The sequence below is a fragment of the Dipodomys spectabilis genome, unplaced genomic scaffold, assembly GCF_019054845.1.
Source record: "Dipodomys spectabilis isolate Male_0828 unplaced genomic scaffold, ASM1905484v1 ptg000187l, whole genome shotgun sequence".
In the NCBI taxonomy this organism is placed as follows: Eukaryota; Metazoa; Chordata; class Mammalia; order Rodentia; family Heteromyidae; genus Dipodomys; species Dipodomys spectabilis.
In genome coordinates, this window is record NW_024870864.1 from 12632104 (window position 1) to 12651216 (window position 19113).

The window sequence follows — 19113 nt, forward strand, 5'->3', positions numbered from 1 at the left end:
TCAACACACCTGTAGCTGTTTGAGAGATTGAGAGCCAAAGGATCTAATGGTAGGTGAGCCCAGACATACTGGAGAGATGCCTTTTCACCTAATCACATACCATGCTGGCACATGCCTATCATTCCAGTTATGTAGCAGGCTGAGATCAAGAGGATTTCCATTCCTTTTAGCCAGGCAGAAAAGTTCAAGAGACCCCTTTTCAACCAATTTCTGGTCATGGTGATGTATACTTGACATAATAGCCACATTGGAGGCTGAGACAAAAGTCTGCCAAAAAAAAGTTCGACAAAAAAGGCTGAGAGACTCCATCTCAACAGAAGAGGCTGGGGATGGTGTTTTTAGTCTTGCCATCTACTCTTATATCAAGTTTTGGCAGATTTGGCCTGCTGGTTGCAGGTGTCTGTGTAGCCTAAACAATGGTTCCACTTACCCATATTGATATTTGTTGGTAAGAGTTTTTGTTTAGTACATTTTCATTTTTTCCTTGTTGAGTTCTGTTTCACTGAAAATCACTCCCACAAAAAGTTTATATATGAGTTACTGTTGCAAAAACAGATAACCAGGTATATGCCTCAGATATGCTGTGGTTATAAATACAAATCTTTTTTTTTCTGATACTGGCACTCTACCACTTGAGCCACATCTCACCCTTCTAGCTTTTTACTTGTTACTTAGAAAAAAGACTTTTCTGAGTAGTCAGAATTACAGTCATGAGCCACAGCTGCCTAACTTGGGGGACTTTTAAAAGTAATGTCCTTATCTTTTAAACAGCCATGTATTTATTTCAAGTATATATGCTAGTATCTTTATTGATGAATGGATTTGCTTCCAGATAATCCAGTGGGAACTCAGAGTAGATGAGATAGAAGGAAGAGATTGATGAAGATTTTCCATACAGATGTAATAGTAAACATCTTAGGTTTTATAGACCATACAGCCTGTATTGTGATTGCTCATGTCACTATTGTGGCACAATTGAATGCATATGATTTAATGAACTAGCATGTTTGTTAAAACTATTCACAAAAACAACCTGTGTGCTCCACTTTGCTGACTCCTAGTCTAAGTATAGTAAGATTGACTGTGTATGAGTAATTGCCAACCTGGGGACTGGACATAGTGGAATTCATTGTATAGTTACCACTACTGGCAAATATGTTGGTAATATAATTTCATAATAGAAATCTAAAATAGGTTTCTTTTAAAGCTTGAGTTAATACAAAGAGAAGCCTTGTCATTCATGCATTATTTTCACCCATAAAAACTATTTCATCTCTTTCTGCTGAACTTACTTCTTGTACTAGCTTCCCTACATTCCTCACTGCAGCAATATGAAGAAAAAAACACCAAAATCAAACAGCTGCTTGTGAAAACCAAAAAGGAACTGGCGGATTCAAAGCAAGCAGTATGTTAATTTCTGTTTCATATTTTAGTGCTTATTCATAGTTTATAAACAACTTTATTTTTTAATTTAACCAAGATTTTCCTTCTGTAGGAAACTGATCATTTAATACTTCAAGCATCATTAAAGGGTGAGCTGGAGGCAAGCCAACAGCAAGTAGAAGTCTATAAAGTAAGATATTTATTTGTATTTACTAAGATTTAAGGGGGAACAAGAGGGAGAGTGATACATTATATGAATAGTTGGATATGTCAAAATTTTTGTGTAATTGATGCCAATAAAAATGTGGATAATTTTTTTTTTTAAGATTCCTTCAGCTGGGATGGGAAGGTGGCTCAGTGGTAGAGCACTTGCCTTGCATGCATGAGGCCCTGGGTTCGATTCCCCAGCACCACATAAGCCAAGTGAGATTGTAAGGCCTTGAGTTCAAGCCCCCTTACTGGCCCCAAAAAAAGGAAACAAAAGAAAAAAAAGCACAAATCTACTTCCTGTAGTGAATAAGCAAGTTCTTATAGTCTACTTATATTGTCTCAACTTTTTTTTTTTTTTTGTCATGGGGCTTAAACTCTGGGCCCGAGCACTGTCCCTCAGCTCTTTAGCTCGAGGCTAGCACTCTACCACTTGAGCCACAGTGCCACTTCCTGTTTTCTGGTGGTTTATTGGAGAAAAGAGTCTCACGGATGTTCCTGCCTGGGCTGGCTTTGAACCGAGATCCTCAGATCTCAGCCTCCTGAGTACCTAGGATTAGAGGCATGAGCCACTGGCACCCAGTTTGTCTCTACTTATTTAAATATAATACCTCACAATCTCAAGTTCATGTTTTGTTTTGTTTTAAAATGGTTTTAGTTAGTGAAAAATTTAATTTCTAGAACTAAACTTAAAGATTTTTGCCCCCAGATTCAACTTGCTGAAATAACATCTGAGAAACACAAAATCCACGAGCATCTGAAGACCTCAGCAGAGCAGCATCAGCGCACACTGAATGTGTACCAGCAGAAGGTGACAGCACTACAAGAGGAAAGTCGAGCTGCCAAGGTGAGTCCTTCAGCACTGCAGGCTCTGACCATGGCATTCTATTACAAGATAGTAGGCATTCATACTCATAAAGTATATGTTAGAGCTTATGCATTGTTTTTATTTTTTGAAGTTTTAATTTTTGATGGTTTGATTTCCTGTTCTGTAACCTGCTAGTAGTGGAGAAGTGTAGCTTAATTTAAAAAAAGGAGACTGAAAGACTACAAAGACACACAGTTTCCAAGACCATGTAGTGTAAGGACGCAGCCTAACCTACAGAACTGTAGTATATTATATCATCTTCTGGTAATTGTCTATTTTGATGACCCTGTGTCATCCAGCAAAGGTGAAATTTCATACATAAATATGTAATACATGTATGAAAAATTTTATATTAGGGTGATTAAAAGTTGTTAAAAGCTTTAGAATTAAAAGAAGTGATCATCAGTTTGCCCATGTTACTCATGTTGGCAGCTTACTGCAACAATAACTACATGTAGGTTTTTTACAATCTGTATAGTTTGGGACTTGTTAAAGCATTGCTATCTACTGCACATCCAATTGAAAGTATGATTTATCTGAACTGTTGTAGTAAACAAAATAAGATGCTTTGAAGTTCTCCACTCCTTTTCTGAGCAGTATGCATCTTAGAAATAAATAATTGCTGCACAGGTCTGTATGTTTATTGGTATAGTCTTGAAATGCTTTTATGTTGTGGAGACTCCTGAAGCGGACTTAATTGTTTTTTAATTTCTGTTTTAAATTGTATTGGGTCCAAATTCATTTATATGCACAAAGTTATATAATATAATTGAAGGTCATTACCCAAATATCCTACCAAGTTTTTCCATGTAATGAGTGAATTAAACAGTTGTTATTCAAATAAAAAAATAGAAAGGCAACATAGCTTTTTCTGAGGACTAAATTTTAAAATAACATTCTAACAGAATGACCATTGGCGCCTACTTCCTTGTCTCCAATAAGCAAAATGGATAGGACAGTGGTTTGGTAGGTACTATCTTGGCAAAATTGATATGGAGTTTATAGATATCTTCAGGCAAGTAGGAGGCCTAGAATTAAACTATTACTACTCTGTTTTGAAACTAAAGTCAAGTAAGGTAATGTCTTTGAAATTTTCATTGAATTTTAATAGTAGATCATAAGTGAAAAATATTTGTTCAGTTTCAGAAGCAAAAGGTACCATTGTAAAATTAATGAGTAGCAAATTATTCTGCTAAGATAGCAGAACATTTTATTAGACAAACTTAGGCTGTACAAAAGTAAGCCAATAGAACTGTATTTCATAGTGAAGTTAAACCAGCACTCAAATGAACATCAGCTATTTTCTTGATTTTCAAAATCATATTTCACTTTAACTTCTGAAAGAAAATAAGAATATTATACAATGGAATTCTATGCCTCCATCAGAAAGAATGACATTGTCCCATTTGTTAGGAAATGGAAAGACTTGGAAAAAATTATATTAAGTGAAGTAAGCCAGGTCCAAAGAAACATAAGTCCCACCATTTCCTTTATTTGCAATAACTAGTATAAGTTTAGGACAAGCAGAAAAGGTCAAAAGCTATATACATATGACCATATAAGATGATATTAAGGGAAATGAGCCCTATCGGGTCACAAATATTTTTTTTTCTTGCTTACTATTGTTTTTAAAGTATTTATAATGTGAATGTGATTTTTTTTGTTTCTTTGGTATGTTCCTCCCCCACAGTATAATCTCTGTTTTCACTGTATTTGATTCCAGGGGCTGGTAAGGTGGCTCAGTGGTAAAGCGCTTGCCTTGCACGCCTGAGGCCCTGGGTTCAATTCCTCAGCACCACATAAGCAAAAAGAAAAAAGCCAGAAGTGGTACTGTGGCTCAAGTGGTAGAGTGCTAGCCTTGAGCTGAAGAGCTGAGGGATAGCGCCCAGGCCCAGAGTTCAGGCCCCACGACTGGACCCAAAAAAAAAAAAATTTGATTCCGGTACCCTGCATCTTGTATATACATTTTTTAATCTGGAGAGGGGAAAGAAAAAACAAAATGCTTAAATAGGGATACAGGTTGACCCATTGTAACAATGAGATGTACAAGACACAAAACGAACTTTACAGCTAGGGAGAGTGGGGTTGTGGGGAAGGAAGGAATGGTAGGGGAAAAACAAAGAAGGAGGCAACAATGCTCCATAAAAAATGTATTCATTGGGCTGGGAAGGTGGCTCAGTGGTAGAGTGCTTGCCTCGCATGCATGAGGCCCTGGGTTCAATTCCTCAGCACCACATAATCAGAAAAAGCTTGAAGTGGTTCTGTGGCTTCAGTGGTAGAGCGCTAGCCTTGAGCTGAAGAGCTGAGGGACAGCTCCCAGGCCCAGAGTTCAGGCCCCATGACTGGCAAAAAAAAAAAAAAATGTATTCATTACCTTACTCATGTAATTGTAACCCCTCTGTACAGTATTTGTACAATAAAAAAACATTTAAAAAGAAAATAAGAATAATATTTTTTTCTCTTTTCTTAAATGTTATAGGCAGAACAAGCTGCTATAACTTCTGAATTTGAGAGCTACAAAGTCCGAGTTCATAACGTTCTCAAACAGAAAAATAAATCTGTGTCTCAGGCTGAAACTGAGGAAGCTAAACAAGAAAGGTAAAGTTAAGTAAAAGAAATACCAAATATTCAGGGTTTTCACTATTTATACAGGTAATTAATCAAGTAGATTGAAAATCCTCTCGACTTTTTGACTGTGAGATTTTAGGCTTCATTATAGGAGTGTGCAAAGAGGTTCTTGGCTTCACTCAGGGAAACTAAACTGTGAAGTCACTGTTGCAGACTCCAGAAGTTGTTAAAGAAATCAGTGAAGCCAGAATGTGGTTGCTGAGATATACACTAAAAGTTCAATCTTGCCTTAATAGGTTCTGTTCATAGTAAAAATTTGGACATTAATATTACATTATGGTTTTTGAAAATTTAGAAGCAAAAAATGATTGTTATCTCAATATATTTTATCACCCATTAGGTTAACTAGAAGTTGATTACCAATATTTTACTTACTTTAAGAAGCTGTAAATTAAGCCGGGCACCAGTGGCTCACACCTGTAATCCTTGCTACTCAAGAGGCTGAGATCTGAGGATCGCGGTTCAAAGCCAGCCCAGGCAGGAAAGTCCGTGAGACTCTTATCTCCAATAAGCCACTAGAAAACCGGAAGTGGCACTGTGGCTCAAGCAATAGCGCACTTGCCTTGAGCTGAAGAGTGCAAGAACAGCACCCAAGCCCAGAGTTCAAGCCCCATGACCAACCAAAAAAAAAAAAAAAGGTGTAAATTAATTTTTCTTAAACTTATAGCCATATCAATTATATTTGAATAGTGCTTAATGCTTCTTTGAAACTAGCAGATTTACAGAAAAGTTTTTAAATTACTCAGAAATATACTGGTATAGGTAGGGCATTCACTGGCTTTGTTTTATACCAGAAGTTTGGTATTCAGAGCTCTTTAATCTGCTTGATACCTGGTCATATAGTTTTGGGTAGGACTGATGATCTTGTGGGTGTTTGTATATTTATGTTTATATTCCTTCCTGTTTAAGAATCTAGTGAAAATACAGACTGAAGAAGCATGATGAGAAGCATCATAAAGCTGAGGTTGAATATTAATACACTGAATAAGTACAAATTGCAGCCTCTATTTTCTATCCATATGGTATTCTGAGTTAATACCTATTGCTTTTCTTTTTGCAGTCTTTGACTACACATTGGTCTAATTCCTCAATCTTTTAACAGTTAAGTTAGACCTATATGAAGTTTGTTTTTGTTCTTTTGTTTGTTTTTCTTACCTAATGCCCAATCTCAAATAGGCTATTCTGATGCTATGTAATGCTCTGTTCCATTATAATAGGATATATTAAAATTCATTCTTCAAAAAAAAAATCAGCTTGAGATTTAAAATCTGACTGTGAATTCTTACGACTTTTATATTGCTTTTAGAATAATTCCAGATCGCAAGAGCATGACAAGTAAACAATTAAAATACATTATAAACCCCCAAATGAGGATCACTTATTTTCAAAGATTATTTTACAACTGTTTATTTCTGTTTTAGGGAACAGCTGGACTTGCTGATTGACCAATTGAAAATCAAACTACAAGATAGTCAGAATAGCTTACAGATGAATGTTTGTGAACTTCAGACATTGCAGTCTGAGCATGATACTCTACTGGAGAGGCACAACAGGATGCTGCAGGAAACTGTGAGCAAAGAGGCGGAGCTGCGGGAAAAGTAAGGCTGCCAGCAGCACTCACACTGAGATGCTTCTTGGGATAAATGCAGATTCACAAATAAGTAGCCATTTCTGTTTGTTTTGTCAGTAACAGGGTTTGAACTCAGAGCTTGGAGACTCTCAACTTGCTTGTTCACAGCTGATGCTCTACTGCTTGACACACATCCAGCCCAACTTTTTGCTAGTTAATTGGATATGGCCTGCCTGGGCTGACTTTGAACCATGATCCTCCAGGTCTCAGACTCTTTGATAGCTAGGATTGCAAATGTGAGCCCCCAGTACCCAGTTAAAGGTAGATACTCAAAAGAGTTCAAGACTGCAGCACTTTGAGCTTTTAGGGCCCTTTTTTACTTCTTCATAAGAAGTAAAACCTAGTAGAAATACCACTGTCTGTGCCCCTCTAAGAAGTAGCCTTTTCTTTATAGTTACTATCTTCTATAATATTCAAATATTCACACATTTTCTGTGTAATACTATGAAAATAACTCCAAAGGAATGTACTTAGCCAGTCATCAGTGGCTAACACTTGTAATCGTAGCTACTCAGGAGGCTGAGATCTGAGGGTCATGATTCATAGCCAGCCTGGGCAGAAAAGTCCATGAGACTCTCATCTCCAATAACCTACTCAGAGAAGGCCAGAAGTGGTGCTGTGGCTCAAGTGCTAGAGTGCTAGCCTTAAGCACAAAAAGGCTTAGGGTCAGTGCCCATGCCCTGAGTTCAAGCCCCAGGACTGGCAAAAAAAAAAAAGGAATATGTTTATTAGGCCCATGAGTTCATATCTATACTACCAAGAGACTTGGCTAATCCCCTTTCTCCCCTCTACACACACATACACACAAGCATACACCCGAAAGAACTGGACTATACAGCAGACTTACAAAACCCTCACCCTAGCCTCACCTTATCCTGGAAGTTTTTCCTCAATGCCAGTGGTGGAACCCAGAGCCTTGCACATACTATTTAAGTACTTTGCCAGTGAGCTGCATCCCCAGTCTTCCTTATGAACTCACTGTGACTGCCTGTGGTTGTGATTCTTCTTTCACCTTCTCCATAGATAATGCTTGAACAAAATTAGTTGTGGAAAACTATATGCTGACATTCTCCTGGCTGATGATATAAACTTGTCAATTAAGATATCCTTTCTAGCACAGTGCCAGGGGCTCACCCCTGTAATCCTAGCTACTCAAGAGGTTACGATGTAAGGATCAGGTTCAAAGCCAGCCCACCTAGAAAAGTTTGTGGGACGCTTATCTAAACTATCAAAACCAGAAGTGGAGCTGTGGCTCAAGTGGTAGAGTACTAGCCTTGTGCAGAAAGAAGCTCAAGAACAGCACCCAGGCCCTGAGTTCAAGCCCCCAAGACTGGCACCAAAAAAAAAGAAAAAGGAAAAAAAAAGTTCATCCTTTTCTAAAAGTCAGAATTTTTATTGCTTATCTCTCTTCTGCCACTGAAATTAATTTTAAACTTCATGTGGTATGTGCATATACAATGAACAGAAGTTACACTGGCTATGATTAACAGTATTTATGTCCCCTTGGAAGTATGTTTTATATTGTTAGGCATGAGAGTGAGTGAAGGACATCTTTTAGTATGTTCTCTTTTTGGCTATATATTCTTTGCCTTTGTCTGAGAAAATACCTGTAAATTCCTCATGTGAAAAGGAAATACATTTTTAACCAAAACCAAACATAAAACCTGAAAACTACACCATTAAAACTACTGATTCCCAAATTACAGGTATATTGCCTAGTGTCAGTTTCCCAAAGGAAACTAGAAAAAGTAGGTTGGAGAATCTGATAAAGAGGTTGTAGTATGGAAACTAGATGGCTATCTTTTTATCAAGGTGTCCCACTGTTCTGATGTACAATAAGATTTGAAAGCACTATAGAAAACTAAACCTTTATGTTTAAGGTATTCCTGTTGTCACTCAAAGATAAATACTTTTAAGGCTTTCTATAGAAAAAGTATTATTTTCGTGGGTTTTTTTTTTGTTTTGTTTTGTTTTGTGCTGGTCCTAGGGTTTGAACTCAGGGCCTAGACCCTGTCCTGGAGCCTTTTGCTCAGGGCTAGTGCTCTACCCCTTGAGCTACAACTCTACTTTCGGCTTAATTGGAGATGAGTTTCATGGACTTTACTGCCCTGCCTAGCTTTGAACCATGATCCTCAGATTTCAGCCTCATGCTAGGATTATAGGTGTGAGACTATAGCACCTGGCTTTTTCATGTTTTTAAGGTAACAGAAAATAATTGTCCATATAAGATGATCTGAAGAAATTGACTAATGAAAAGAATAAAAGTATAATTATTTTATGCTCTAAATATGCTCTGCTGCACCATGAAGAAAGGTCCCAAGGTTCCTCATCTGAACTGTATAGCACATGAAAACAATTCAAACTAGATGGCAACCAGTCATCAGTCTTGTGACACCACCAATATATTGCAGATGCAGATGAGAGAGGTTGGTCTAGACATGTGGATGATATAGGGCTTCTCTTACAGAACCCAGTTGAGACAGGCTGAGTCAGAAAAATACATGGAAACTAAATATGAACTAAGTTTTTGTCTCCTCCAGGTTGTGTTCAGTACAATCAGAGAACATGATGATGAAGTCTGAGCATGCCCATACGGTGAGTCAGCTAACATCCCAAAATGAGATCCTCCGGAACAGTTTCCGAGATCAAATGCGACATCTGCAGGAAGAGCATAGAAAGACAATCGAGACACTACAGCAGCAGCTCTCCAAGGTGGAAGCTCAGCTCTTCCAGCTCAAGAGTGAACCAACCACAAGAAGTATGTATGTACTCATGGAAGTGTTGCTTGTTCGTGTTTTCACCTTTTGTCACTTGAATACATTCTTGTAAGAGAGTCAGCAACTTATGTAAGTGGCTACCAGTGCCAGTTCTGTGATTAATGAATTTTGGATTTACTAAGAAGATATTTGAACTACTTGAATATAATTTAATTAGGATACTGATTTTCATGAATTTATTACTCTCCTTGTAAAGGATCATTTCTTTCTCTAATACTCATCAGTTTTGTGACATGAATTCTAACTAGCATTCACCACTTTATACTTGGTGTTCTTCACTATTGGCCACCGGATATACCTACCGTTTAGTTGGACAAATTAGATATAGAGCAAGGGGCACTGTGGTGGCACTGAACTTGTATAATTGCTTGGTCAATACAGCTTCTTCGCTTCAAATTCAGTTGAGGCTTTATTTCAACACCTACTATTATATACCATTGTGATTCTAGGAAGAGATATGAAAGTGTCAGCCATAGTGACACTGGAAAATGTTGTTGAGGTCAGAAGACAACTTCAAGAAAACTTAACATATATAAGAGGTCAGAAGAGAGAACAACCAGCCAAAATAAATGGATTTTACAAAATGTAATCTAGGAGTCAGTATTGGAATAGTAGTTGGCAAAATATAAGAAATTGGGAAAATGCTTCAGAAAGGGCTGAAGAGCTGAGAGTTGAAAGTACAAGAGAAAAAACCTTATGGAAGAGAAAATAAATTAAATTCTAAATGTTTAAAATCTGGATTAAGCTGGGTGCCAGTGGCTCATACCTGTAATCCTAGTTTTCAGGAGGCTGAGATCTAAGTATTGAGGTTCAAAGCTAGTCTGGGTAGAAAAGTCCATGAGACTCTTATCTCCACTTAACCACCAGAAAAGTGGAAGTGGCACTGTAGCTTAAGTGGTAGAATGCTAGCCTTGAGCTGAAGAGCTGAGGGACAGCGCTCAGGCCCAGAGTTCAAGCCCCTAGACCAACCAAAAAAAAAAAAAATCTGGATTAAACCTAACACCTGTGGCTCATGCCTATAATCCTAGCTACTCAGGAGGCTGAGATCCAGTGGATCATGGATCATTTTCCAGCCCAGGCAGAAAATTCCATGAGACTGTCTCCAAAATAATGAGCAAAACCAAGAACAGAAGGTATAGCTCAAAAGTACCAGCTAAGCAAGCAAGCCAAGTGAGATGTTCGAAACCCAGTACCACCAAAAACCAAACAACAATAACCGAAAAAAAAAAAATTTGAGTTAGAATTCTGGTCCCTAACTTAACGAAGAAACCTTAGACAAAATCATTAAATTTCTCTGAATTTTAGATTTTTATCAAGTTAGTAAATATTTGGAAAGTATTTTATAAACTTCATCATTGTGTGTGCATGTGTGTTATCAACAAAGAGGAAAGCATTCCTGGGCACCAGTGGCTAACACCAGTAATTTTAGCTATTCAGGAGGATAAGATCTGAGGATCGCGGTTTGAAGCCAGCTTGTGCAGGGAAGTTTGTGAGTCTCTTATCTCCAGTTAACCACCAAAATGCTGGAGGTAGAACTGTGGCTGTAGTTGTAGTGCTAGCCTTAAGCAACAAAGCTCAGGGACAGCACCCTGAGTTCAATCCCCAGGACCAGCACCAAAAAAAAGAAGGAAAGTCTTGCCTAGGAATTGTATTATTTGGTTTTCTGCATTGCACTCTCTGTTTGATGTCTGAACTCTGTAGATGTGAATGGGCAGTACCAGGAAGCAGCAAAGGTGAAGATTTAAGGCAATGATAGAGACAGTATTCTGAGCAGACTACAGCCTGTATATTACATCAGAAGTTATGTAGTGGTAGGAAATAACCTAACCAAAAAAAAGCAGCTGAGATCCAGCTTTTGAATTTCTTCCAATATTTAACAACAATATAGGCCTCTACTATGAAGTACTAAAAACTAGGTAGTACAGTTTAGAGCTTTGTGTCATCCAGCTGTTGAGCTTAGTTAACTTAGTAAGGATAGCCTCTGCTGAGGTGGCTGGAGTGGTACAAATTTGTATGACTAAATGCTTTGAGCGGTTTAGCAATTCTTTCTTTCATTGTTTTCTTGTATAGTCTTCTGACTATTTAATTTTCTTATCATTTGACATTCCCAGTTTCATTTTCATTTTACTGAGTATCTGTTAAAACTTACTGAGTATCTGTTAAAACTGAATCCTCACTTTTAAACAATCTTACATTTATTCTTTACTTAACAGGCCCAGCTTCTTCCCATCAGCCTGGGAAGAACCTTCGAGAAAGGAGAAACACAGACCTCCCACTTTTAGATGTGCACACTGCTACCCGAGAAGAAGGAGAAGGAATGGAGACCACTGACACCGAATCTGTATCTTCCACTAACACACACACACTGTCTTTAGAGCAGCTGCTTAATTCTCCTGAGACCAAACTTGGTATGTATAAACATTGTATAAATAGCTTCCTTTCTCTGCATTTTTGTGGGGATTTTTTAGCTGCTCCATAAAGTTTATTTCAATATTATACCACCTTTTCAAATGAAAAATGAAGCAAATCCTTCTTAAAATAAGAGTACTACCCTACCCTAGGCTTGAGCCAGAAATGGATGGTTTGAAGACCTATAGTGGTATTAGAAAGTAGTATTTTTTCAGCCTTCCAAGAAACTTACCATTTTATTTTATTCCTTGTGATGAAATGGTGCCAAGCTTGCTGTAATAAATGTAGTACAGTTTTGTTATATTTTGTTCTTACCTGTAATGAATGTTATAATGTTACTCATAATTTGGGAGATCTCATTTTTCTGAACTTTTAGAACCACCTGGACTAAGCGCCATACGTAGCCAAGATTCTGTTACTTACTTCTCCATTACTATGACAAGATACCTGGAAAAATCAACTTAAAGAAGAAAGATTTATTTGGACTTAGTTTCTGAGGTTTCAATCCATTGTCACTTGACCCTGTTGCTTTTGGCCTGTGTGGAGGCAGCACATAGTGGGAGCTGATAGTGGGAGAAACTGCTTGCCTCATGGCTTTCAGAAGCAAAGACAGGACAGGAAGGACAGAGGACCTAATATCTTCCTCAAGAGTACCACACCCAGTAACCCAACTTCCTAAAGATTCCATACCTCCCAACAGCACCAATAGGCTTCACATATGTGCCTTCTGAAGACATTTAAGATGCAGACCATAACATTAGTCACTGACAGTGTGAGACAGACACCACAAGCAGAGTGAATAGTGATAACTTAGCAGCATGGAGATAAAGTGACAGAAAATTCCAGAATCATACTTGTTTCTGATTTTTTTTTTTTTTTACCAAAATTACTTGGCTTTAACCTTAAATCTAAATAATGATAGCTATCCCAATTTATGGAAGATTTAAGAGGGTCTATAAAAGTGAATGTATTATGTAAATGTTAATGTTTCCTTTATAAGAGAAATAACCTTATTCATGAAACAGATAAATAGAGGATATATAATGAAACTAGTAAAATGCTCTAGGGTTGGAGATATAGCTCAGAGGTAGAGAACTTGTCTAGCATGCTTGAGTTTTTGAGTTCAATCCCTAGCACCACAAGAAGGGGGAAAAAGTGTGAAAATACAAGCTTAACAACTTTCAGCATTGGGACTTCGAGAGGATTGTATTCAATTAAACAATAGGCATTACAGCAGAGATTCTGTCTTTTTTTTTGGGGGGGGGGGTGGTCCGGTCGTGGGGCCTGAACTCTGGGCCTGGGCGCTGTCCCTCAGCTCTTCAGCTCAAGGCTAGTGCTCTACCACTTGAGCCACAGTGCCACTTCCGGCTTTTTTCTTTTTGCTTATGTGATGCTGAGGAATCGAACCCAGGCCTCGAGCATGCAAGGCAAGTGCTCTACCACTGAGCCACCTTCCCAGCCCCAGAGATTCTGTCTTGTATTGAAGTCAACTTGAGACTTTTTATTGAGGTATGTTGCAAAGAAAGCAGACATACACTATTGCAAAATAAGATGCTTAAATGGTTTTCTTTATTTGGAATCTATAATCTGATTTTGAAAATTAATTCTTAAAATAACATCTTGCAGAGCCTCCTTTGTGGCATGCTGAATTTACCAAAGAAGAATTGGCTCAGAAGCTCAGTACCACCACCAAAAGTGCAGATCACTTAAATGGCCTGCTTCGGGAAACAGAAGCAACCAATGCCATCCTTATGGAGCAAATTAAGGTGAGCTCAAAAAAATCTAGTCACTAGATTTGATTTTCTGATCCTTTGTATACACATACCCAAGTTGAAAATTTAACCTTTCATCTGTCATCCAAACATCTCAGTGTGTGTGTGTGTGTGTGTGTGTGTGTGTGTGTGTGTGTGTGTTTGTTTTCATGTGCATGCTCGCACTAGGGCTTGAACTTAGGGCCTCATACTGTTGTTTGGCTTTTTTACTCAAAGATGGTACTCTACCACTTGAGCCACAGCTCCTCTTGGCTTTTTGCTGGTTAATTAGAAGTAAGAGTTTCTCAGATTTGTCTGCTTGGACTGGCTTCAAATCACAATCTTCAGATTTCAGCCTCATTTATAGCTAGGATTACAGGTGTAAACCAACAATGTCTGGCATAATTCTTTATATTAGATTCTTGATTACAAGAAATATTTGGGGTGGTTTTTTTTTTTTTTGTTTGTTTCGTTTGGTTTGTTTTGTCGGCCGTGGGGCTTGAACTCTGGGCTTGGGTGCTGTCCCTGCGCTCTTCAGCTCAAGATGAGCGCTCTACCACTTGAACCACAGCACCACTTCTGGTTTTCTAGTGGTTTATTGGAGATATCTATTTTAATATTTAAGTATTCATGTCTATAACATAACATTGTTACAGGGAGAGAATGAAGAAAGGGATGACATTGTCCAAAAAGAAATAGACTTATTACCTCACTTATGCAATAGTAACCCCTCTCTACATCACCTTTATAATCAGTTTTCTTTAAAGATAAAAAATAATTTTGTTTCCACTAGTCAAACACCATTATTTCTATCAATAGCCTAGTAAACTTTTGTTACTTTTTATACAAACTTGGATTTTAGAACAGATTTGGATATTAGAGTTGGTTAATTATTATTAAAATAATAAACTAAAATAATAGCAAAAGCCTTGTTTAAACCTGGAAAATGTCCTCAAAGAGTTTTAACTTCAAGCTGCTTTTTTCATCTTTTGTTCCATTTTTCTGATAGTGTTTTATAATACCTTGTGCTTCTCATTAGTCAGTGAATAGTGAATTCATCTTTTGGGAAAGTGCTGTTCACCATGGATATGGCAGCTGTCTGCTCTCTGGGAGCAGGACTAGATCAGGGGTTTAGGAGACACTGTGGCCCTTTACTTCAGGGCCTACTTTTGAGACTCACTGGCTCCCTCTGTTCATTTTCTGTTGACAGTAAAGATGGAGGAGATATCCTGTTGCTTGCTTAGTAGTATTTTCCTCTGCCATCAGCTTTCAGCCAACTTTTGGTATGACATCTTGTGCTTCTGAGTTAGGACCTTTTCAGTATTGACATGGTATACATTCACTCCTTGTCGGTAGTACTTGGAAAGCAGCCGGACTGAGTTACCTCTGCTTCTTCATCTGCTTCTTATCTTTTGGGAATCTCTTACTGTCTCTCAGTCTTCCCCCTGAACCCTCATTTTATTGTCGTGGGGAGGAGTGGGGAGGACACTAAAGGAAAAGACATATGTTCAATCTGCTATGTTTAACCAGAAGCTCCTAAAATCCATTTCTTTACTCATTTCTCTTAACACTAGCTCCTCAAAAGTGAAATAAGAAGATTGGAAAGGAATCAAGAACGAGAGAAGTCTGTAGCTAACCTAGAATACTTGAAGAATGTCTTGCTGCAGTTCATTTTCCTCAAACCAGGTAGTGAGAGAGAAAGGCTTCTCCCTGTTATAGACACGATGTTGCAGCTCAGCCCTGAAGAAAAGGGAAAACTTGCTACAGTTGCTCAAGGTATGTGATAGGAGTACCACTATTTCTGTTTTATAACTAATTCTTACTATTGCCATGGTGCTTAAGAATTGTATAGGTGAAAACCAGGCATGGTAGTATATACCTGTAATCCCAGTACCTAGGAGGGGTAGGTAATACAAAAGAATCACAAGTTCCAAAAGAACCCTGACTCAAGAAAAATAAAAATAAAAAGGCTAAGTACTATAATCACACCTGTAATGCTAACTCTCAGGAGGCTAAGATCTAATGATAACTGTTCAAAGCTGGCCAAGGCAGAAAAGTCTGTGAGATTTCATCCTCAAAATAACATGCAAAACTCAGGGCTCAACTGGCAAAGCACCAGTCAAATAAGTCTGGTATAACTACCTACTTGGGAGGCAGATGTCAAGGGATTACAATTTGAGGCCTGAGCAAAAAGTTCAAGAGACTCCATCTCAACCAATGACTGGATGCAGTGATACAAGTCTGTCATCCCCAGCAATTCAGGGAAGCATAAGTAGGAAGACTGTGGTCAAAGCTGGCACAGTTAAAAGCAAGGCCCTATCTCGAAAATAACCTTTGTGAAAGGGCTAGCAGAGTGGCTTAAATAGTAACATCCTAGCAAGTGCAAGGTCCTGAGTCCAAAAAAAGAAAACAGAGTGTGAAGTGAGAAGATAATGAAGTCACCTCTAATGGTATGATTGTATTGCTTATTTGTAGCAGATGATTTCTGCCTAATTTTATTTGCTTCATTTTGCGTCTTACCATTTTTAAAGTTACAATATAAAACAAAAAGCATTAAATTGTCCCAACTGAGGGAATCTAATGCTGTATTCTTTTTTTTCTTTTTTTTTTTTCTTGGGTCTGGTTGTGGGGCCTGAACTCTGGGCCTGGGCACTGTCCCTCAACTCTTCAGCGCAAGGGGTAGCGCTCTACCACTTGAGCCACAGCGCCAATTCCAGCTTTTTTCTTTTTGCTTATGTGATGCTGAGGAATCGAACCCAGGGCCTCATGTATGCAAAGCAAGCGCTCTACCACTGAGCCACCTTCCCAGCCCTCTAATGCTGTATTCTTAAGGGGAAAAAAATCATCTGGCTTGCTTGTTTCACTATTGCTCTACCACTTCGGCCATGCCTCTACCTCTGCTTTTTTTCTTTTTATGCTAGTCTGGGGCTTGAACTCAAGGCCTGGGCACTGTCCCTGAGATTTTGTGCTAAAAGCTGGTGCACTACCACTTGAGACACACTCTACTTCCAGCTTCCTGATGGTTAATTGGAGATATGAGTCTCACAGACTTTCCTACCCTGGCTGGCTTTGAACCGTGATCCTCAGATCTCAGCCTCTTGAGTAGCTAGGATTACAGGTGTGAGCTACTTGCATCCAGTACCACTCGTGCTTTTTGCTGGTTATTTTGGAAACTGAGTCTCATAGACTTTTCTGCCAGGGCTGGTTCCAAACCTCAATCCTCTGGATCCCAATCTTCTAAGTACTGAGATCACTGGCATGAGTTTCTGGCTCCTGCCAAGGAGAACCTTTAAGATGTCTTTTGAATGACATGTAATCAGTGAAAAGGACATTATTTGTTTATAGCATGATTCTACAATATAGAGTTCAAATTGAGAAAATGTAATACTTTTTTTTCTAACCTTCCAAAGGTGAGGAAGAAAATGCTTCTCGTTCCTCTGGGTGGGCATCGTATCTGCATAGTTGGTCTGGACTTCGATAGAAAGAAAAATTTTTCAATGGAAAGAAAATTCTTGTTAACCAAATAGAATCCATCTGGGAAAATGGTTTGTTCACATGTATTGCGGTCATGTTCTGTTAGAAAGTGTGTATCTGTTCACATCCTCTTATATTTGTAAATATGTATAACAGATATATTTAAAGTCTCAGCTTAAGTAAAAAAGTACAGCAGTTTGAAGTGTTGGTACCAGTGCCCCTATAGCTCTCTAACTTAGCAGCACAGGCGCCACAGTCTGTGATGTCCTGGGCTCATCCCTGGAAGAGAAAACAAGGAAAAACTCCACTCCCCTTCTCTCCAACCTCAGAAGCCACCCACTTCCTGGCAGTACTGTGAATTTTGAAGCTAAATTTTGGTACCATCCCAACTGGAATTTAAGCTTTTCAAATAATGTCTCGACTATTTACTGCAAGGTCAGATTTTCAGATATATTATTAATAAATTGTTGAGAAAACTTGGATATTATTATCTGAAGGAAAATGCTTATTGGTAAAGTTGACTTAGTTTTATTATGGAGTTGATGAAGTAAATATGCTGCAGTTAATTATGAGGCTAAGTTAAATTATAGTGCATTTAGTTACTTGCTTGAAAATAAACTGTCCTTTTTTTCTCTAAAATATATTATATTCTCAAAACTCACTTGTCATAAGCCCTGGTACTGGCTGATACAACACTGGCTGAATTGATGGGTTCTCTACCCTAGCTAGTTTTGGTGTGTCTCTCAGGGCTATTATTTTGGTGCCCTACTTACAAGCCATGAATCTGTTTTGAGAATTCTCTCATCCCCTCAAGTATTTCTCAGAACAGTGGTGGTCTTAGTTGGCATTGAAATGAAACCAGTGCTTCCAGTGTTGGGTAGGTAGTGCCATCTCTTCAGCTTGCCCTCCAGAGGGATTGAAAGAGACACCTAGAGATGAGGGCTATGTTTTCATAGTTCTGGTGAGTAATGCTAGCTAGATGGTGATGTTGCCATTGATGCCTCTTAATATATTTTATTTAGATAAAAATTGTATTCTTAAATTTGAGAATTCTATTTTTAATATTTATTTGTTAATAAATGACTATACAGTATGCTCTCTGAAGTTCTTAAGCCTGCAATTTATACTGTAACTTTCATCTCAGCTGGAGATCCGACTTTGTGCGTCAGTTCCTAGAGACATTAATTTCCAACTTAACTGAAATTTGCTGCTGACAAGTTGAGTTTGTTCTTTTAAAAAAAAAATCTATATTTCTTTTTTCCTGACTTAGAAGAACAGACTTAACTGGTGAATGTATTAATGAAAATGCTTCTATTTCAGAGCCAACCTTAACAGTTGAGTTTTTACTTTGTAAACTGTGAATATGAGTATGCCTGCAGCATACACTGTAACTGTAATAATATTTAAATAGACTTTGTCTGTACTACAGAAATGTTATAACAAAGGTAATAACAAAAATAGATTTCTGCATGATAAAAGATAACCAGTTACGAAAGACATTCTTTCATGGCTTCAGCAATGAGGAAATGGAGTGATTATTTTAGTATTACTATTAAATATGTTTAACTGTATAGTACAATTTTGACTACTCTTTTTCTATTAAATGTTGTATAGCTTCAGGTTTTAAATTGGCTTATGAATTGAAACTGCATCTCCTTCACTCACATCCATCTATCTCAAAAACAACAACAACAACAACAATGTAGCCCAACTCTGGCATATGCCAACTTGACCTTGCTTCCTGTAATATCTGATACCCTCTTCTCATTGGAACCAAAAGCAACACTTGACCTTTCTTTGGGTGAAATAATACATCAATTCCAGTAGAGGCAGATGCTGGTAAAAGTTTCAGCCTATTAGAGGCTTCAGATGGAGTGCTTTGCTTAGGTATGAGCAGAAGTCATTAACCCCTGGGAATTTTTTTTTTTTTTCCAATTGTGGCCCTGAACTCTGAGCCTTGGACACTGTCCCTCAGCTCTTCAGCTC

General features: G+C 38.1%; 1 protein-coding gene across 1 annotated transcript in view; it reads left to right on the top strand.

Annotated features, from left to right (window-relative positions):
* The window catches only part of Gcc2 (GRIP and coiled-coil domain containing 2), a 41337-nt gene extending 22591 nt beyond the window's left edge, over positions 1-18746 (top strand). Inside the window, exons 14-23 of the mRNA XM_042695369.1 lie at positions 1305-1405; positions 1496-1573; positions 2300-2437; positions 4938-5056; positions 6508-6684; positions 9257-9474; positions 11707-11901; positions 13529-13668; positions 15228-15429; positions 17064-18746. Of these exons, the coding sequence (XP_042551303.1) occupies positions 1305-1405; positions 1496-1573; positions 2300-2437; positions 4938-5056; positions 6508-6684; positions 9257-9474; positions 11707-11901; positions 13529-13668; positions 15228-15429; positions 17064-17134 (1439 nt within the window). The 3' untranslated portion in view covers positions 17135-18746. The remainder of the gene's footprint in view (positions 1-1304; positions 1406-1495; positions 1574-2299; positions 2438-4937; positions 5057-6507; positions 6685-9256; positions 9475-11706; positions 11902-13528; positions 13669-15227; positions 15430-17063) is intronic.
* Positions 18747-19113: the final 367 nt, after the last annotated feature.